Source organism: Rana temporaria, chromosome 5, assembly GCF_905171775.1.
Source record: "Rana temporaria chromosome 5, aRanTem1.1, whole genome shotgun sequence".
NCBI lineage: Eukaryota > Metazoa > Chordata > Amphibia > Anura > Ranidae > Rana > Rana temporaria.
Genome location: NC_053493.1, coordinates 363,985,156 through 364,008,034, shown reverse-complemented (window position 1 = coordinate 364,008,034; position 22,879 = coordinate 363,985,156). Strand labels below are relative to the sequence as shown.

General features: G+C 45.1%; 1 protein-coding gene across 1 annotated transcript in view; it reads left to right on the top strand.

Annotated features, from left to right (window-relative positions):
* Window positions 1-22,879, top strand: part of NIPAL2 (NIPA like domain containing 2) — a 199,593-nt gene that overhangs the window by 160,139 nt on the left and 16,575 nt on the right. The window contains exons 8-9 of the mRNA XM_040354767.1: window positions 4,985-5,073; window positions 8,890-8,953. Of these exons, the coding sequence (XP_040210701.1) occupies window positions 4,985-5,073; window positions 8,890-8,953 (153 nt within the window). The remainder of the gene's footprint in view (window positions 1-4,984; window positions 5,074-8,889; window positions 8,954-22,879) is intronic.

The window sequence follows — 22,879 nt, the reverse complement described above, 5'->3', positions numbered from 1 at the left end:
TGACTAGACGGTACTGCAATGTATTTTATCCTTAAATGATAAATTTTATCCATTTTGGAAATTTATCTTCCTTTTAAATGATTTTTGCCAGGTTGTATTATACACATATAGTATTTTGCATTATATGACATTGATTTTATTTTACATTCTCTGTGTTGAGTTTAGATCATGTTAGTCCTTCATGGTCTCTCACAACACGATTTTTGTACATTCTTGCACATTTTTTCGATACAGTATACTTCTGCCATCAAAGCCCATATGTTTTCATCGGCTGTGCCCATTATTATTATGGCCGCGATGTGTCTTGATGGTAACCAGGTTCCAAAATGGCCGCAATTGTATTTCCGGCCAAGCTGTATAAAGGTGTAGATAGCTCAGCCAATCATTAGCCTCTGATGAAGTCACGTGACGTGACGCAACGCGTAAGGCATCGAAAGACGTGACCGGAAGTGACGCACCTACCCGATCACACAGCCGTTCTCGCTGTCTGTTTTGGTTCAGGCTCTGTTTAGCTGAACCTCCTGATATTTTATTTTGTGGATGACATTAAATCGCTTTTACATACTTCACTATTGGAGATTCTTTCCGTTTATTTTGGGACCATTCTAAGTGCACTTGCACACGGATCCTCCATTTTGGTGAAGTTCGGAGTTGCAGACATAACTAGAAGGACGCCGTCTCTACCATTCACAGACCTGTGTCACTATAGGAGAGGTGAGGAGGATTCGTTTCTCGTGTCGGATTTCATCTGTGGAGATACCATGCTGTCATTGCATGTGTGTGAGGTAAGCACATTGTGAGCTCAGCTGCGCATGTGGATTTTCTCATCACTCTGCTTGGATACACAGTCACCGTTTGGAATTGTCATTCACTCCTGTGATTCATGAACTGTCACATATGAACTGTTGTCACAATTGGTTTTTTTCACATTTTTTTCATTATTTGTATCATCTACACATTGGATTTTGTAGATCCATTGTGCCTACTTGGCACTATTCGTTACATTTTTTTGGAGATCATATTTTATTAGTGTTATTTTCTCTAATTGGACGTTTCACTGTCACCTTATTTTATTATACCACTATTTTGCGCTCATCAATCACTTTATTCATATTATTCATTTGTTGTTATTGCAATTTTAGATTTGAGCAGCATTAAGTTTATTGTATCATTTTTAGTACTTCATTTTCCACCCTGCACATTTGGGCACTGCTAGCGCTTTAGTTTCCCCTTTACATTTACTCAAAGCTTTTGTGCCTAGTTTTTTCGCCGTAAGTGTTAGTTTGCCTGGTGTAAAACTAGGGCTGCTTTTACAAAGTGTAAAGTTAGTCACACCTTGTAAAGGCCCATTCAAGCGACGGCATTTGGTATGCATTCCCGAGGGAGAACTCCACGGCAATTTGTAAATTCCAAACCGGCATGGGTTCCCCCCCAGGAGCATACCAGGCCCTTAGGTCTGTTATGGGTTGTAAGGAGACCCCCCCTCCGCCGAAAAATCGACGTAGGGGGTCCCCCTACAATCCATACCAGACCCGTATCCAAAGCACGCTACCCGGCCGGTCAGGAATGGGAGTGTGGACGAGCGAGCGTCCCCCCCCCTCCTGAGCCGTGCCAGGCCGCATGCCCTCAACATGGGGGGGTTGGGTGCTCTGGGGCAGGGGGGCGCACTGCGGGCCCCCCCACCCCAGAGCACCCTGTCCCCATGTTGATGAGGACAGGACCTCTTCCCGACAACCCTTGCCATTGGTTGTCGGGGTATGCGGGCGGGGGCTTATCGGAATCTGGGAGTCCCCTTTAATAAGGGGGCCCCCAGATACCGGCCCCCCACCCTAAGTGAATGGATATGGGGTACATCGTACCCCTATCCATTCACCTGTAGGCAAAAAGTAAAAGTTAATAAACACACAACACAAGGCTTTTTAAAATAATTTATTATTCTGCTCCGGATGCCCCCCCTGTCTTCGTTATTAGCTCAATTACCAGGGGGGGCTTCTTCTTCCGCTCTCCGGGGGTCTTCTCCGCTCTCCGGGGGGGGTTTCTTCTTCCGCTCTCCGGGGGGGGGCTTCTCCGGACTCCGGGGGTCTTCTTCCATCTTCTCCCCTCTTCCGCTCTTGACTCGGCGAACCCCGGTTCTTCTGCAGCTCTCCGGTGCCTTCTTCTTCAGCGCTGGCTGCCTGCTATGTTTGTGTGTTAGCTCGATTTCAAACAGGCAGCCATCGCGGTCTTCTGTGACGTCATCTTCTCTTCTGTTCTTCTCCCCTCTTCCGATGTTGACTCGTCGCCTGTTGTCGCTGTAATGATGGAAGCGCGCCTTGCATCACATTTATATAGGCATCACCGTCCCATCATGCTCCGGTAGGTACCCACGTGGTGGGTGCACGTGGGTAGGCACCCACCACGTGGGTACCTACCGGAGCATGATGGGACGGTGATGCCTATATAAATGGGATGCAAGGCGCGCTTCCATCATTACAGCGACAACAGGCGACGAGTCAACATCGGAAGAACAGAAGACAAGACCCTGACGTCACAGAAGACCGCGCCGGCTGCCTGTTTGAAATCGAGCTAACACACAAACATAGCAGGCAGCCAGCGCTGAAGAAGAAGGCACCGGAGAGCTGCAGAAGAACCGGGGTTCGCCGAGTCAAGAGCGGAAGAGGGGAGAAGATGGAAGAAGACCCCCGGAGTCCGGAGAAGCCCCCCCCCCCGGAGAGCGGAAGAAGAAACCCCCCCCGGAGAGCGGAGAAGACCCCCGGAGAGCGGAAGAAGAAGCCCCCCCTGGTAATTGAGCTAATAACGAAGACAGGGGGGGCATCCGGAGCAGAATAATAAATTATTTTAAAAAGCCTTGTGTTGTGTGTTTATTAACTTTTACTTTTTGCCTACAGGTGAATGGATAGGGGTACGATGTACCCCATATCCATTCACTTAGGGTGGGGGGCCGGTATCTGGGGGCCCCCTTATTAAAGGGGACTCCCAGATTCCGATAAGCCCCCGCCCGCATACCCCGACAACCAATGGCAAGGGTTGTCGGGAAGAGGTCCTGTCCTCATCAACATGGGGACAGGGTGCTCTGGGGTGGGGGGGCCCGCAGTGCGCCCCCCTGCCCCAGAGCACCCAACCCCCCCATGTTGAGGGCATGCGGCCTGGCACGGCTCAGGAGGGGGGGGGACGCTCGCTCGTCCCCACTCCCATTCCTGACGGCCGGGTAGCGTGCTTTGGATACGGGTCTGGTATGGATTGTAGGGGGACCCCCTACGTCGATTTTTCGGCGGAGGGGGGTCTCCTTACAACCCATAACAGACCTAAGGGCCTGGTATGCTCCTGGGGGGGGGAACCCATGCCGTTTTTTTCTTTGAAAATTGGCATGGAGTTCTCCCTCTCAGGAATGCATGCTGAGCGACGCTGTCATTTTTTTTTTTAATTATTTGTTTTCCCGGCGCGTCTTTTTTTCACCCGTCGCAACTTTAGTGTCCCGTCGCAATCCACAAAGCCGCCCGGCGTCAATTACGTTCGCGCGATGCACGTCGGGAAAATTACGTCACACGCATGCGCAGTACGGCCAGCGCGGGAGCGCGCCTCATTTAAATTGTAAACGCCCCCCGGAGAGGAGGAACGCCTTACGACGGCGGCACTTAACTTACACGGCTTGAAATTTTTACGTAAGTGCATTGTGGATCAGGCACTTAGGTAAAAACTTTAAGTCAGTGTAACTTAACTGCTGAAAGTTAAGTTACGCCGCCTGGCTGAGGATTTGGCCCTAAGTAACTGAATTTGTTTTGGTTTTAGCCATTTGCAGCCCCTGTCTCTGGTGTAGTGCTGATAGGAGGAAAGAGCAGAGTAGCAGTCCAGTCAGACTGCGGCTGGGGAGGAGACCTGTAATCATTACATAAGCAGGGCCGGATTCCAGACAAGGCCAACAAGGCCAGGCCTCGGGGCGGCAGTGGGTGCAGGGGCGGCACTGCGGCTGAGAGGAGAGGACACTTTTACTTTCATATCGGGAGTTCCCCCCTGTCATGCGGATGGTGAGAGGAGAAAAAACAGAGGGAAGAGGAGGTGAGATAGTTCTTGGCAGCAGCAACCCCCCTCCCGGTTCTCAATGTCATTTTGTCATTTTCGGCAGCAGCACCCCCCAATGCTCAATGTCATTTTTGGCAGCAACATGCCCTCCCCCCCCCCCCCCCCCCCTCCCGCTTCTAAGTGTCCTGCCGAAAATGTCCCCCGGCGGATAATGTCCCCCCTGTACTGCGCAGGCGGGGGCGGCATTGAAGGACCTGGCCTTGGGGCGGCAAAGGGAGTAAATCCGGGCCTGTACATAAGCAGGCAGAATTCATGTCTCCTCCCCTGCCAGGCAGGGCTGTGTGATGTGGCAGAGCTGTGTAAATCTCAGGACTGGGTGGATAGGAATACATAACTTTTGCTATATAAACCCCCTCCTTTCTATGCATTTCATCCATGTACTTAGTTATAATCCTGAAGCTCAGCATAAGGGCATCTTTTAGTGTAATCTGTCTTAAAATCTGATAAATGAAATCTCATTTCCAATAGAGACTACTGTATAAAGACACCATTTCAAAGCAATATTCTCTAACCGTAAATGAGATTTCTGCACGCTGGCTGTGCTTATACTTGTTTTCTTAGTTTCTATGTGTTTTCATAGCTCACAATAAACAGAGAACATAAAATGTAATTGTGATCATTTTTCACAATCCTGCAAGCACATTTTACATGGATTAATTTAAAATTGCGTCTGCGTTTCCTCTCTCCTTTCTTTTTTTTCGTCCTGCGTTTGTTCTCATTTATTTAGACTTCGCAAGTACATTATGGAGAAGTTTTAAGTCCTGCTGAGCGCTCTTCTCTATAAATATTTATGAAGCTGCTAAATCTTACAGCGTCTTTTACTATTAAACTGTCTGCAGCATTGTTTTCACTTGTTATTTTAGTCTCATTTCTTTATTTCTTTACTTATTTGTTTATTCGCTAGGTTCTTAAATCAAGCAATGCAGCTTTACAATGCAACGGAGGTGGTGCCAATTAACTTTGTGTTCTTCACAACCAGCGCGATACTCGCAGGTATGGAACGATGAGCTAATGTGGATTAAGACTAGGAAAGAAATGGTTACTTTTTTTTTTTTTTTTTTCTGTCAAAATTTTATTACATATCTGAAATCAGCCAGAGGGTACAAATTCATTGCAGGAGGTATTGGTTTAGAACTTTGCTTAACAGTTTGTACAGTTTGTATCATTTTATCTGAAGTACAACACTTTTTTTCTATGTTCTTTGCTTACTCAGAACACATATTTTCTGATTTCCTGGAAAGTTTTCTATTCAAAGTATTTTTTTTATGCCCATTTTTTAACTACTTTCAAACTTAGGAACTATTAATACAGTAGAGAAACCAGAGAGCCCAGCACTGCCTGCTTCCCCATACTGTGTGCTGTAACTAAGATAGATTTACAGATCCATATACAGAGCAGAAGACTTGTATGTCTGCAAAATGATGGTCTGTAAGTGTTACTACATTATTGCTAATTGCTCCTAAAATCCTCCTTATAGAGACTACTATATTTATAAACTCATAATTCTGAGATTTAATCTCAGAATTCTGACTTTGAAACTCAGAATTCTGACTTTGAAACTCAGAATGCTGACTTTGAAACTCAGAATGCTGACTTTGAAACTCAGAATGCTGACTTTGAAACTCAGAATGCTGACTTTGAAACTCAGAATGCTGACTTTGAAACTCAGAATGCTGACTTTGAAACTCAGAATGCTGACTTTGAAACTCAGAATGCTGACTTTGAAACTCAGAATGCTGACTTTGAAACTCAGAATGCTGACTTTGAAACTCAGAATGCTGACTTTGAAACTCAGAATGCTGACTTTGAAACTCAGAATGCTGACTTTGAAACTCAGAATGCTGACTTTGAAACTCAGAATGCTGACTTTGAATCTCAGAATTCTGACTTCTCTTCTACATGTAAAAAACTCAGAATGCTGATTTAATCTCATAATTCTGATTTTTGAATCTCATAATTCTGATTTTTGAATCTCATAATTCTGACTTTGAAAGTCAGAATGCTGACTTTGAAAGTCAGAATGCTGACTTTGAAAGTCAGAATGCTGACTTTGAAAGTCAGAATGCTGACTTTGAAAGTCAGAATGCTGACTTTGAAAGTCAGAATGCTGACTTTGAATCTCAGAATGCTGACTTTGAATCTCAGAATTCTGACTTCTCTTCTACATGTAAAAAACAAATTTTTGCTAAAAAATATATTAGAACCCCCAAACCTTATGCATTTTGCCATATTTTATGTTGCATGGTATTTGCACAGTGTTTTCTTTATTTTTTTTTTAATAAAATCCAAATTTCAAAAAATAAATACACTTTAATGAATTTTAGTTTACACATGGCTTCCAGTTTCTTAGACCTTAGAGATCATCTGGAACATCAGTAATCTCTATGGTAAGCCAGTGGAACCACCACCTTCAGTCCTGGGCTCCCCGGTCAAACGGTAGAGTCCAGAAAGGAGGCTGGGGGCTACTAGAATTGCTTTTACATTAAACTGCATTGCCAGCGGAAAAAAAACGCCTATGAGCGAGAAGTGGTTAAATGGAATGGGTTGTACTTGTGTAGGTTGTTTCTAACAGAAAATACAATTTTTGCATTAACATTTTTCAGTGTGGTAGTCAGTGTTCAAAAGGAACTGAACTCTGTAAACTGTGCCCAAAAAAAAAAAAAGGCAAAGGACCAGTCACTAGTATTGCCTGTGGTCTCCCTGCTGCTGATAACTCCACTGTCATAGAAAATAAAATAATAGTGATCACAAATGTGTGTGTGTATGTATGTATGTATGTATGTATGTATGTATGTATGTGTGTGTGTGTGTGTGTGTATATATGTATATAATATATATATACTATTGCTACAGATGCCATATTGTAATTTAATGTTATTAGAAATGACCTTTCCTTTTCATTCTGCTGTTGCTGTAATTTTCTATAAATGCAATATGGCGACCTGGAGGCTTTCTGTATAAAATTAGCATATAGAGTGCCTTCAGAAATTTATTTTTTTGTTTGGGTGAAGAAGTCTGCACTAAGGTGCAGGTCATGTTTTAGGTATCCTCTGCAACAAAAAATGTATTTTTGGCGAGATACTCCTTGTAATGTACATTGATCACTCAGAGGGGAATGTTTTTTCTCAACAAAAGAGTTACCCCTTAACCTGGCCCTACACAGCAGGCTGAATAAAAAAAATATTCCTTCAGTGGAGGTGACCATCTTGGTAGAGGCATGGATTTACTTCTACATATAAGCCTCCAGCAGCGAGAACAATAGCCTCATATTGACATCGCCGTATCTCACGCCTAATGTTTAAGACTAGCAATCAGAGGAAGCAGTGCCCTAATATTACTCTGTAAGAACAGGAGTGCCTAGGAACACTCATATACTGGGAAGTGTGCTGCTAATTTTAAAGGAGAAGTTTTGGATTTTGTTTTAAGAATCATACTTGCGCAGGTAGATGTCCCCCACTGGCTCCAAGACTGAGAACCGAGAGATCAAACACTGCTGATCACTTGGTTCTCAGTGCTCCATGAGCAAAAAGTTGGTGACATCATGCACAGCTCTCGCTCTCTGAGAGTTTGCCAGGAAGGGGGGGGGGGGGGGAATGAGTCATAAGAGGGTCAATGAGAGCTGCAGAGCTGGAGGTGTGTGTCTGTGTAAATCCAGGAAGTGAACAGACAGCAGCTTCAGCTGCCCACAGTTAAAATGGATGCAGCCAGACATAGTGGAGGGAGATTCCTGCAGCATGTTTGGCAAGTACAGAATCACAGTATATATAAAATAATATGCAAAGTGGTTGGAGGGAAGCTTCAGAATGGCAAAGATGTTTTTATTACAAACTATGTGAGCAGACTGCAGTTCCTCTTAAAGTTGAGAGAATGATTATATAAAGCTCAGATTTTTTTTTAAGGATCCATATTTACTTTCATTGTTTTGCCTTTTTTCAATACCATTTTATTTAAATTTATTCATACACTAGAAGGGAACCTAATGTGTATGCCACAACAAAAATATATAATTAGTACATCTCCTCAATACATGCTCATTTCCACTTGTTTTATGGTTTAAACCACTTAAGACCCGGACCTTTAGGCAGCTAAAGGACCCGGCAATTTTTTGCGATTCGGCACTGCGTCGCTTTAACTGACAATTGCGCGGTCGTGCGACATGACTCCCAAACAAAATTGGCGTTCTTTTTTTTCCACAAAAAGAGCTTTCTATTGGTGGTATTTGATCACCTCTGCGGTTTTTATTTTTTGCGCTATAAACAAAAATAGAGCGACAATTTTGAAAAAAATGCAATATTTTTTACTTTTTTCTATAATAAATATCCCCCAAAAATATATAAAACATTATTTTTTTCCTCAGTTTAGGCCGATACGTATTCTTCTACCTATTTTTGGTAAAAAAAAAATCGCAATAAGCGTTTATCGATTGGTTTGCGCAAAATTTATAGCGTTTACAAAAAAGGGGATAGTTTTATTGTATTTTTATTATTTATTTATTTTTTTTACTACTAATGGCGGCGATCAGCGATTTTTTTATCGTGACTGCGACATTATGGCGGACACTTCGGACAATTTTGACACATTTTTGGGACCATTGTAATTTTCACAGCAAAAATGTTTATTTGCCCAGACATACCCTTTAGTTCACTAAATAATGTTGCTATAAAAAAACATGCCTGCCGAGAATTGGCTATACAAAAGTAATACAAATAATAATCAAAATGTTAAAGAAAAAATAATTAAGATAAACTCCAAATTATATTCATCTTCTTAAAATATTTTTAATTTATGCATGAATTTCTGTCATTGCAGGAATAATATTTTATCAGGAATTCCGAGATGCAGCAATATTGAATATATTTATGTTTGTTTTTGGGTAAGTTTTACATTTATTTCTGGAAATTGTTTTGATGATATGAAGGAATTTTATTTGGTACAATATTTAAATATTACAGTATATATTATAAATTATTTACAGTATAAACATTGCCCCTTTTATGGTGGGCTGACACAAAAAGTGTGTGTGTGTGTGTGTGTGTGTGTGTATAGACATTTTTTTTATATTGTAATTGTATCTGACAATTGCAGTATTTCTGCAGTGGCATCTGCTTTATTTAGTGTCATAGGGCCAGATTCACAGCGGAGATACGACGGAGTATCTCAGATACTCCGTCGTATCTCTGAGTATCTATGCGACTGATTCATAGAATCAGTTACGCATAGATAGCCCTGAGATCCGACAGGTGTAATTGTTTTACACTGTTGGATCTTAGGATGCAGTACCGCGGCCGCCGCTGGGGGGAGTTTGCGTCGTATTCCAGCGTCGGGTATGCAAATTAGCAGTTACGGCGATCCACGACGGATTTTCGCGTTCGGTACGTCGTCGCTAGTATAGTTTCCCGTCGCAATTTTAGGCGTCGTTTGACCTGCCCTAACTTTAGACAGCACACGTATGTGCTGTTTAAAGTATGGTCGTCGTTCCCGCGTCGAAATTTTAAATTTTTGTTGTCTTGGGTAAAACGTCCGGGAATACGAAAGTACGCTACGCACGTCGTCGCATTTTTAAAAAAATGACGTCACTTCGCGCAAAGCACGGCGGGAATTTCGAAACGGAGCATGCGCAGTAGGTCCGGCGCGGGAGCGCGCCTAATTTAAATGGCACACGCTCATTTGAATTGCGCGGGCTTACGCTGGAGGCCGCCAGCGTAGGTTTTCATTGCAAGTGCTTTGTGAATCAGGCACTTGCGATGAAAACTACGATACGTTACGCCGCCGCTAGTCTACGTGAATCTGGCCCATAGTGAGCACATTGGAAACCACACCGAAACCAACCGGTCCCTAAGCCTTTAGTAAGGGTTCCTACCAGTCCTTTATCCATGACTGTTAAAAGAAATGTAATAATTCTGAGTGATAGCTAATGTAAAACAAATCATTGTAGTGGTTTCATTGTCTGGATATCTTTTTTACACAGTGTGTGTACATGGAAAATTTAGAACCAGTTTAACATCTCCATTATGTGACACACACAGCTCCCATCTTGCTCTAGTTAAGTCAGCAATAAAAAACAATTTTATGATTCTTTACAAGTCTAGCTAATTCCACCCTATAAAAAAGCACTTTATAAATGGGCGATCCATTAATTAGTCTAATGTTCTGTAGTAATGATGTCTGCTTTATTTCAGAGTCACTTACACAGAAAGTGAGATTGCATTTCGGTCCATTTATGCCTCTTAGAGAGTGAAGTGCCGCACAAGACAATGAATCTATCTTGTAATTAACGGGGATAATTGCAGTAGAAAGCAGCCTGGTGTGTAGGAAGATGAGCCTCTTGCATATTAATGGCTGGAATTATAGGAGACATAAAAAGTGAAGCGACATAAAACAACCTAGTAATCTGTTAATCTTTACACTTTATAGGAAGCGGCTTTTCAAATTAAATTATTCATTTCCTAGTATGATTAGCATAAATCGCAAGGTGTTTTTTCTCTATCGGGACGCTGTGCGACGGCTGTATAGTTTGGTAAATATGTCATTTACAGTTTTCTTCTAGCTTGACTTTGTTTTTTGTACATATAGAGGTTTTTGCCCCCAACCTGACAATGAATTCTGCATTTATACCAAGCTATGCATATTTTCATTAGCTTCAACCCTTGTAAAGATCAGGACAGTTTAGAGATGTGCCAGTACATTAAGAAGGTCTCTATCTCAGGCAGGCCCATCGCTACAGGACAGGCAAAGCAAACAATTGCTTGGGGCCCCGAGCTGGCCTGGGGCCCCCAACTTTCCCTTTTCCAGTCTGTAGCGTGGCCGAGCTCCTCTTATTTCCTCCTGTCAGTCCGGCCGAGTACCGCGTGGTACAGGAGATTCAGTGTCCTGTTCCCAACCGGACTGACAGAAAGTGCACAATGAGTGCTCACTTCCTTTCAGTCCGGCCGGGAACAGGAATCTCCTGTAGCGCAGGAACCTGGCCGGTGTTCTGACGAATAAGTTCTGCCCGGGGGATAAGGACCCCCCCCCCTTGTACTGAGCATGCGCGACGCCGAGTCTCCGAAAATACGGCAGGACACCTGACTGACAGGAGGAAGAGGAGCTCGGCCACGCTACAGGTAAGAGGAGGTGAGAATAGAACAAAACATGGGGGGGGGGAGGGGGAGTAAAAGTGATCACAAAATGGTAAAATATGAATAAAAGCAATGTGGGAAGCATATAGATGCTGGCATCTTTATGCTTCCCACATTGCTTTTATTCATATTTTTCCATTTTGTGATCACTTTTATTGGCTATATTTACACTGATTTGTAAGATATTTTTATAAATAAAATTCATTGGTTGATCTTTACCATATGGAGCCCTCTTTTATATTTCATGCTATGCTGGGGCACTAGTGATTCATCTTGCCCCACCATCACCCCTTCTATCCACCTGGCTGTTGGTTTTCTACTTGCTGTGGTTCTGCGCTGTGCTTGCGGGGCCTCCATGTCCATTTTGCTTGGGGCCCCCTAATTCCTTCAAACGGCCCTGATCTCAGGGGTGCCCAACCTTTTGAAGAGCGAGGGTCACGTAACCACTTCAGCCCCAGACCATTTTTCAGCTTAAAGGGGTTGTAAAGGTACAATTTTTTTTTTTCCTAAATGGCTTCCTTTACCATAGTGTAGTCCTTCACTTACCTCATCCTTCGATTTTGCTTTTAAATGTCCTTATTTCTTCTGAGAAGGTGTGGAGTGTCGTGCTCGCCCCCTCCCTTGGACTACAGGAGAGTCAGGACATTGCAGATAGAGAAAGGAGCTGTGTGTTAGTAAAGGTCCTGACTCTCCTGTCCAAGGGAGGGGGCGAGCACGACACTCCACACCAGGGAGAAAGCCTTGCATTACTGTGTGGAGTTACAGAGAGAAGAACAGGAAGTGAGGATTTCTCAGAAGAAATAAGGACATTTAAAAGCAAAATGGAAGGATGAGGTAAGTGAAGGAGGACTGCACTAAGGTAAAGAAAGCTATTTAGGGAAAAAAAATTGCCTTTACAACCCCTTTAAATGCTACCATGCATAAATCTGTAAGCAACCTATACTAACATTTCCCGATTTCCTAACCATTTTCAAATCTGTCAGTTGAAGTAAACCTCCCTCACCCAATCTGTTTAAATGTTAAACCAAGATGGATGAAAGATCTTTCTGCTTACAGATTTGAAGATTCATCTCAAAGGCACTTTATTTAACTAGCTCATGCCAGATGTGGCTGCAAATCTGTTGACCAATGGTTAAGGCCCATCCCGGTGTCAAGAATGTGTACTTGTGTATATGTGTGTGTGTAATATAATATAATCAGTATATATAGGCCCGGATTCAAAAAGCACTTACGCCGACGTATCTCGAGATGCGCCACGTAAGTGTAAATATGCGCCGTCGTATCTATGCGCCGTGCCCATAAACTGAGATACGCCTGAAAACAGGCTTCATCGGACTGACGTAACTTTCCTACGCCGACGTATCCTGGGCGCATATTTACGCTGGGCGCAAGTGCCGCTCCCATTGATTTCCTATTCAAATATGGAAATGAGGGAGATACGTCGATTCACAAACGTACTTGCGCCAGGTGCATAATATACGCAGTTTGTGTAAGTCGTACGTCTGGCGTAAAGTTATTCCCCATATATGAGGCGCAACTCATGCTAAGGTATGGACCAGGGAACACAGCCGTCGTATTTTACGTCGTTTACATGAACGTGAATAGGGCTGGGCGTAGGTTCACGTTGTACGCAGTGATCCGTCGTATCTTAGGGAGTAGTTCTGACGTGATTCTGAGCATGCGCACTGGGATACATCCACGGGACGGCGCATGCGCCGTTCGTTTTAAGTACTTGTATGGCACTCGGCCCATCATTTACATGGGGTCACGCCTCATTAGCATGGCTCACGCCCACTTACACCGAGGGAACCTATCGCAGTTTGGCAGGCAAGTGCTTTGTGAATTCGGTGCTTGCCTCTCTGCGCTACGTCGGCGTAGCGTATATTAGATACGCTACACCGGCATAAATATGTGCCAATGTATGTGAATCCGGGCCATCGTGTTTATCTTTATTTCAGTGGATTCTTTAACAAGTAAATCAATTTAGCCTTGCTTTTGAAAGCCTTTGGAACTTGCTGTCACGTTTTGAAGCCATCCCTTCTGAAGATCGTTCCATGGAAATGTGCCCTGAGTCTTTCTGCCAGATTCTCCTAAATTCATTGTGACATATCTAAAAGAGAACAAATGTGCTTGACAACCATTTCTTCTGGGAACAGACAGTGTTGGCTAAGGAGAGGCATGTCATTCTTGTACTCAAATTTGAAAGCTTGGTTAAAACATTGAGTCAGGCAATCAATAGAATACACCAAGGATTGCTGAGTAAAAAGGGTCCACTTTTGCCTTTGCCTTGTTCACGGCCTGAAATGGTTGTTTCAGTTTCTAAAAGATAAATCTGCAGAGTTTTTTTTGTTCACCCAGCCTTGTAAAAATGGCAGAAGGTATGACTTTTTGTCAAAACACCAGGGTAGAGACAGGCCCGGATTTACTCCATTTGCCGCCCCAAGGCCAGGTCCTTCAATGCCGCCCCCGCCTGCGCAGTACGGGGGGGACTTTTTCGTCAGGACACTGAGAAGCGGGGGGGGGGTGATTGTTGCTGCCAAAAATGACATTGAGCATTGGGGGGTGCTGCTGTCGAAAATAACAAAATGACATTGATAACCGGGAGGGGGGTTGCTGCTGCCAAGAACTATCTCGCCTCCTCTTCCCTCTGTTTTTTCTCCTCTCACCATCCGCATGACAGGGAGGAACTCCCGAAATGAAAGTGAAAGTGTCCTCTCCTCTCAGCCGCAGTGCCGCCCCTGCACCCACTGCCGCCCCGAGGCCTGGCCTTGTTGGCCTTGTCTGGAATCCAGCCCTGGGTAGAGATATTAAAATGGCATTATGTGTGGCAGGCAGTTGATACTGAAGGCCCTCACCGTTGTTCAAGGATGGTTGCTCCAGCCTCCAGTTTGATGTAGACAGCTTCTTCCCAAACCGATTGTCATCTCTGTCCAAAATGTGCACCTCCCTGTTCTCAAAAGCATGTCACTTTTCCTTAACCACCTCGATACAAGGCACTTTAACCCCCTTCCTGCCCAGGCCGATTTTCAGCTTTCAGTGCTGTCACACTTTGAATGACAATTGCGCGGTCATGGAACACGGTACCCAAATGAATTTCTTGTCATTTTCTTCAAACAAATAGAACAATCTTTTGGTGGCATTTAATCACTGCTGTTTTTTTTTTTTTTGTTAAAAAAAATTTTTTGAACATTTTGTAAATACTGTAAGTAATTTTTCTCCCTTACTGATGTGTGCTGATGAGGCGGCACTGATGAGGAGGCGCTAATAGGCGGCACTGTTGGGCAATGATAGGTGGTACTGATGGGTGGCACTAATGTGCACTGATAGGCAGCACTTATGGGCAATGATAGGTGGCACTGATGGGCACAGGGTGGCATCAATGATGGGCACAGGGTGGCATCACTGATGGGCACTGTGGACTGCATTGTAATCATGGCACTGATGATCAGTGCCCTAATTACCTTTACACGTCTCTCCTGTGAGGAGATGCCGCTGCCGATAAACGACATCTCCCTGTTTACACGTGATCGGTTGTGATTGGACAAGAGGCGCGGCTTTTTGCCGAGATCGGGGTCACGTCCCAAGGACACGGCACGCCCGTGATCGCCGCACTGCGTCGCCCCCCCCCCCCCCCGGCTCACGATATCAGCTATCTTGGCTCAACTGGTTTTTGGCAACCATCTACACCTTCAGCCATGCTATCCAAGATTTAACACCTATGAAGCCTTCCTGACACCATGGATGGAATTTTGTAACTAGAACAAGATGGTTCCACAACATTCATACCTATTATCCTGTTCATGGACAATAATATCTGCCTCTCCATGGTAATTGGCTTAAGGTGTTGCTGCTACCTGTGTGGATTTAAATTCTAGGATATTTTATTGACACTCATTAGAACTTAAGGAGTGGCTTCGATAAACTATGAAACGTCTTCAACGTTACAGAACAAGTCCAGTCGAATGTGACTAACTTGTGACGGACCATCCGTCACATAAATACTACTACTGTAGATATACCTTGGCCTGGATAAACAAACCTATGAGAATTACTGCTTTGCATATTTGTCAAGCTAGGATAAAAGCAAAGCTATGTTTTCCCTAGCAACCAATGAAATAGATTTTGTTTTCTACCAACCGAGACATGGCATAGGGCTGCTAGGTAAAGCACATTTATTTATGCCTTTAAAGGATAACCAATATATCTAAGGCCCCATACACACGAGAGGATTTATCCGCAGATACGGTCCAGCGGACCGTATCCGCGGATAAATCCTCTCGAGGATTTCAGAAGATTTCTATGCGATGGCGTGTACACACCATCGCATTGAAATCCGCGCTGAAATCCTCTGGCGATGACGTGTCGCGCCGTCGCCGCTATTATGACGCGGCGACGGGCGCGACGCTGTCATATAAGGAATTCCACGCATGCGTCAAATCATTACGACGCGTGCGGGGAATCCCTTTGGACGGATGGATCCGGTAAGTCTGTACAGACGAGCGGATCCATCCGTTGGAATGGATTCCAGCAGATGGATTTGTTGTGCATGTCAGCAAATATCCGATCTGCTGGAATCCATCCCAGAGGAGATTTCTCAGCGGAAACAGATCCGCTGGCGTGTACACACCATAGGATCTATCCGCAGAAACCCATTTGCTGGGATTTATCTGCGGATGGATTCTATCGTGTGTATGGGGCCTTAGGCTGCTTTTACACTGGGGTGGACAGGCGCTGATGGTGAAATGCTGCTAGTTTTAGCGGTGCTTTACCGTCGTTTTAGGCCTTGTACTCACGGCAGGACATGTCCGATGAAAACGGTCTGCAGACCGTTTCCATCGGACATGTCTGGCCGGGGACTGCCCGGGGACTTCTGTTCGATGGCTATACACACCATCGAACAGAAGCCCGCGCGTAAACATTACGCGGGGCGTGTCCGCGGTGTCGCCGCGACAATGACGCGGTGTCGCCGCGACAATGACGCGGCGACGTGGGCGGGCCGCCTTAAAAATGCTTCCACGCATGTGTCGAAGTCATTCGACGCATGCGAGGGATGCGGGCGGCAGGACATGTACGGTAGGTCTGTACAGACGACCGTACATGTCCGGGCGGACAGGTTTCCAGCGGACTGTTTTAAAACAAGTCCGGGAAACAGTTGTCCGCTGGAAACCTGTCCGATCCGTCCAAAAATGGTCCGCTCGGGCCAACACACGGCCAAACATGTCTGCTGAAACTGGTCTGCGGACCAGTTTCAGCAGACATGTTTGGTCGTGAGTACGGGGCCTGAGTGGTGCTATTCGGCTGATAGCCGGGCGCTTTTAACCCCCGCTAGTGGCCAAATAAAGGGTTAAATGCGCCCGTGTAGCGCCGCTGCGGCAGGCGCTTCGGCAGTGGTGCCCATTCATTTAAATGGACAGGAGCGATGGAGGAGCTATTTGTAGCCCAAAAGTGCCTGAAAAACGCCCCAGTGTGAAAGGGGTCTATGGGCCAGATTCACGTAGAAGTGCGGCAGCGTAACGTATCGTAGATACGTTACACCGCCGCAAGTTTTCATCGCAAGTGCCTGATTCACAAAGCACTTGCAATGAAAACCTACGCTGGCGGCCTCCAGCGTAAGCACGCGTAATTTAAAGGGGCGTGTGACCTTTAAATTAGGCGCGATCCCGCGCCGGACCTACTGTGCATGCTCCGTTTCGAAATTCCCGCTGTGCTTTGCGCGAAGTGACGTCATTTTTTCGAACGGCGACGTGCGTAGCGTACGTTCGTATTCTAGGACGTCTTACGCAAAAGACGTTGATTTTTACATTTCGACGCGGGAACGACGGCCATACTTTATACAGCACATACGTGTGCTGTGTAAAGTTAGGGCACCCAAAACGACGACTAAATTTGCGATGGGAAACTAGACTAGCAGCGACGTAGCGAACGAGAAAAACCGTTGTGGATCGCCGTAACTAATTTGCATACCCGACGCTGGTTTACGACGCAAACTCCCCCCAGCAGCGGCCGCGGTATTGCATCCTAAGATCCGACAGTGTAAAACAATTACACCTGTCGGATCTTAGGGCTATCTATGCGTAACTGATTCTATGAATCAGTTGCATAGATACTCTGAGGCCCCATACACACGAGAGGATTTATCCGCAGATACGGTCCAGCGGACCGTATCCGCGGATAAATCCTCTCAAAGATTTCAGAGGATTTCTATGCGATGGCGTGTACACACCATCGCATTGAAATCCGCGCTGAAATCCTCTGCCGATGACGTGTCGCGCCGTCGCCGCTATTATGACGCGGCGACGGGCGCGACGCTGTCATATAAGGAATTCCACGCATGCGTCAAGTCATTACGACGCGTGCGGGGAATCCCTTTAGACGGATGGATCCGGTAAGTCTGTACAGACGAGCGGATCCATCCGTTGGAATGGATTCCAGCAGATGGATTTGTTGAGCATGTCAGCAAATATCCATCTGCTGGAAATCCATCCCAGGGGAGATTTATCTGCGGATAAATATCCCACGGAGTGTACACACCATAGAATCTATCCGCTGAAACCCGTTTGCACGGATTTATCTGCGGATAGATTCTATGGTGTGTATGGGGCCTGAGAGATACGACGGAGTATCTGAGATACTCCGTCGTATCTCCTTTGTGAATCTGGGCCTAAGTGATTTGTGTTGGAAAAACTGTGAATTAAAAAATGTATGCACCATGCAAAAGTGTCCAAAATAAGGTTTATTCAAAATGTTAATTGGGTACAGTAGCCAATGCATTTCAGGGACCCCCAAATCACCTGTAATAACTTTGTTTCCTTGCTGGTTTTAGGAGTTTTCTAAAAGCTGGTTAGCTTCAGTATAAACGGCTAAAACTTTCGTACTGTAATAGCCACACAGCCAATGACCATTATTTCTACAATCTTGCATATTTCTTTGGAGAAGTTATGAGGAATTTCACAGTAAAACGGAACTGCCAAAACTGATCTCACACTTATACAAAAAAAAAAGTCTTCTCTTTTATTTTTCACTGTTATCCTCTCTACAGGATAATCCAGCATAGTGGCTTTTATTACTGGTCTGTCATATAAACATGCCTGCTGGGCACAAGAGAGTTTTGATCAGAGTAATGATCTGTTTCTCTATAGCTCAGTACCACTACAGCAGAGACTTCCCTCTCCCATTAGACTGTAAATACTGCCTGGCAGGTTACTGCATCGGGCCAACTCTGGGGCAGATTCACGTACAGCCGCGCAATTTTGTGCGGGCGTAACGTATCTGATTTACGTTACCCCTCCGCAACTTACACGGGCAAGTGCTGTATTCTCAAAGCACTTGCTCCGTAAGTTGCGGCGGCGTAGCGTAAATCGGCCGGTGGAATTCAAATTCGGCGGGTAGGGGGCGTGTATCATTTTAATGAAGCGCGTCCCCGCGCCGAACGAACTGCGCATGCGCCGTCCGTAAAATATCCCAGTGTGCATTGCTCCAAATGACGTCGCAAGGACGTCATTGGTTTTGACATGAACGTAAATGCCGTCCAGCCCCATTCACGGACGACTTACACAAACGACGTAACTTTTTCAAATTTCGACGCGGGAACGACGGCCATACTAAACATTGGCTGCGCCTCATAGACCCAGGAGCAACTTTACTCTGGGAAAAGCCTAACGTAAACGTCGTAACTTTACTGCGTCGGCCGCGCGTACGTTCGGGAATTCGCGTATCTAGCTAATTTGCATACTCGACGTGGAATTCGACGGAAGCGCCACCTAGCGGTCAAAAAAAAAATGCAGTTTAGATCCGACGGCGTAAGAGACTTGCGCCTGTCGGATCTAATGGATATCTATGCGTAACTGATTCTAAGAATCAGTCGCATAGATACAACGGCGCAACGCAGAGATACGCCGTCGTATCTCCGTTGTGAATCTGGGCCTCTGTGTCTTGGGTATGCATACTTATTGGATGAGGAGGCTGGGGCAGGGGGTGCAGGATCATTAGGAGGACGATTCAATAAAAAAAACACAGCATTGTAAAAAATAAAATTTAATGTTTTTTCCAGAACTTTAAAGCATCTGCTTTGAAGAAATCTAAAAATCTCCTTTTAGAATAGTGACCTGGGATTTATCAAGCATGTGTCCACCCTATCCAATCTTTTATTATAGGAATTGCCATTGTTCTGTGTTTGTGACTCTTGTGCCTGGAGTCAGATTCATGACTTTGACAGATTCACAAATACCTATCGTCATACTGGCAGCAAGCTTTTGGCCAGGAATATGTTTTTTATCCACACAGTGCTACTTCTGAGAAACATGTTTCCGCTCCTCTTGAACTGCCTCGCTGTACACAAAATGATAAACCTCTCCCAGGCTGCTCTGTTGGAGATGCAGTGTCTTCCTCCAAGATATGTATAATATATGTATGCTGTCATTACTGTCTTCTGGGAGAATTGCTATATTTATGACTTTAGTCAAATGATCACTTCAGTTCTAATGCCTTAATTAGATCTAATCCAATGATAAATTGCAATGATGGTTGGATATGACTACGTCAAAATAGAACTTCCTTCTAGACTTCTGCCTAAACAAACCTTTCTACGGTTCTAATTAGACATGTGCATTCGTTTTCGTTAGAATGCATTTTCGTCCGAAAATCTGTTTTTTTCGTTATCGTTTTAACAAACGATAACGAAAATGCAAGAAACGAAAACCCGAAAGATCCGACATAAAAAATGCTTTATTTTTGTTTTCGTTGCGGTAAAAATTTGATATAGAGAGATTCGACATTATAGGGAAAAGATTCGACATCATAGAGAAAAGATTCGACATTATAGAGAAAAGATTCGACACTATAGAAATAATAGATTCGACATTACAGAGAATAGATTTTGATTTATGAGAAAATAGATTCGACATTATTACTAGTCATACAACATTAGAATTGTTGTAGACAGAATATTCGAACGGAAATGTACGATTCGGCGTAAAGATTCGACGTTCCGTCGAATATTTTTTGACCATTAGACAGAATCCAACAAAGATTCGACGTTCCGGCGAATATTCTTTTGACCATTCGACAGAAACCAAGTATTATTGGATTTTCGAACAAAAGCTATTCCCCCAACGAAAAACTAAATAAATCAAAACGATTTTCGGGAGTAACTAAATACATTTTATTTTCCAAACGAAAAAACGAAACGAAATATTCCAGTCTGCACATGTCTAGTTCTAATGACTAGCTGCTTGTATATCTGTGTGGACAAAAATTATATATGTAGCGCCCTGCTCCTGTTGAGTAGGCGCTATTTTGGAAATTTAGTTACCTGAGCTGTAGTTTAGCTCAGGTGATTATGCCAAATTGTGGGTTTCTGTTCCAGTCCAGCTGTGTTGCACATGTGCTCCTTGCCTGCAGGTGTCGCTGTCACCAGGAGTCAAGGTTGGAAATGCAATAGGCTGGGTGCATTGGGTGCCTTCTTCCCAGAAGCAGCCCAGTGGGCGTGGTCAACCTGCTGTGCATTCTGAGGGAGGGTACTTAAAGCGGGAGTTCACCCAAAAAAAAAAATTTAACAGTAGATTGGGCCTAATTACGGGAAGCAGAATCGGGTGTTTTGATTAAAATCAATGCAGTACTTACCTTTTTTGAGATAGATGTTCTCCCGCCGCTTCCGGGTATGGTCTTCGGGACTGGGCGTTCCTATTTGATTGACAGCCTTCTGACGGTCGCATACAGCGCGTCACGAGTTGCCGAACGTCGGTGCGCCGCTATACGGTGCCTGCTCACCAACGTCCGGCTACTTTCGGAAACTGGTGACGCGCTGTATGCGACGGTCAGAAGGCTGTCAATCAAATAGGAACGCACAGTCCCGCAGCCCATACCCGGAAGCGGCGGGAGAACATCTATCTCAAAAAAGGTAAGTACTGCATTGATTTTAATCAAAACACCCGATTCTGCTTCCCGTAATTAGGCCCAATCTAATGTTAAAAATTAATTTTTTGGGTGAACCTCCACTTTAAGGGACAAACACCGTTCTGGCAGGGTCTTCCGATCCTCACCTGATGGCCCTCCTGGCCTTTAGGGATGCGCTGACAGTTTTTCCGGTCTCGGGGCCTGCTGGCCCAAAGGCTCCACAACTGAGAGTGGGCCCAGGAGTTTCTGGGGCCTACTGGTCCAGGGGTGGTCCTGTGCTGTCTTGCCTGTGGGAAGAAGCTGAGCAAATGGGGACTCAATTGAAGGACGCATCCAGACCAACTTGTCTCACCGTGCTGCCTGCATGGCTGAAAGATCCTGGCACCGTGAATTATGTACTTTCTTTTAAATTTCGCTAAGTGTGTGCGTGGTTACACAATCCTGTGGCAGAGGATTGTGTAATGACTCAACAACACCCATCAAGTCTGTGGCAGAGACTTTGAACAAGCTTTGGACCGGCTGCTAGGCCAGTGAGAGTGGAATATCCGGTAGTTGCTAAATCCAGCGTGGAACCGATTTGTCCTCTGGATCTAAGACTGTACCCGTGATTTGCAAAGCAAGGTACATGAATCTTCCCTATCCCTCTATCCCTCTGTTGGAGAACCTGTTTAATAAAACTCTTGAAGAAAAAAAGAAACTGAAGTGTTGGTGCGGACATTCTTTTTGAATAACTCTTCAGGAGGGACCCTTAGGATGAGTGTGGTGAACAGTAAGGTAACGGCAGGCCCAAAATTACACCCCAAGGAGCTGCTGGTTTAGTGCTACACGAGGGGGCTTGTCCGGGATTTGCCGTTACCTCTCGAAACTCAAATAAACTGTTCCTCTGGGACTTATATTACAGAGGGCGAAGGACTGTGCTATTTTCTTTTTCTGAAGAAAAGGGGGGAGAACTTTGAGGTCTTTTCTGAAGCTGCGTGGACTGTGGGCGGAGCCAAGAAAGTGAGAAAGCCTGCAAGCTACATGCTAAAAAGGACAAGTGGGAGGAGTTCCGGCCTACTTGCCGCGTGAGACGCTGTGTGTGTGTGTGTGTGTGTGTCCAGCACTCAGAAGGAATCGGAACACCATCATGTCTTCAGTGCTATCAATGCAGTCTGCTATGGTGCCCAGGATGTTTCCTGCGGGTACCGCTACAAGTGTCATGCTGCCGGGGTCTGTGCTGACGGACACTGGCGTTCGTCTGAAGCCGTGTGGGCGGTTAATGCTGTACACCATTGGAGATGTGGAAGCATTAGGTATGCTGTGCAACAGGTGCGAAGGACTGGTTATTCACCCCCGTCTATTTGTCCGTTGTCTACGTTGCGGGCAGTACCTGTTTGTTGTAGAGCAACTCCCCATGCCGCCTCGTGCCTACAGAGTGGACTGGGCCACGGGCAATGTGACAGAGGAAGTTACTGCCTTCGATCCAGTGATTAGGCCCATGCTCGCCACACCTGCTGTCATTAATTTTTCCAGAGGGGGATGTCACTGTTACTGTTATGGAAGAGTCACCAGTGGACACCGGCACTGGTGTCACCTCAATGGTGTCTACCTCCGCTGCACCTGCTCCCGCTGCACCTGTCCGAAGGAAGGTGGGATACGTGAAGGCCTCCCGCAGCCACGGTCGAGGCCTACCCCAAGGTGATCAAATACCACCAATAGAAAGCTCTGTTTGGGTAAAGTGTATCATGCCTGCGCAATTTTCATTCAAACAGCGACAGCGCAGAAAGCTTAAAATTGGCTTGGGCAGG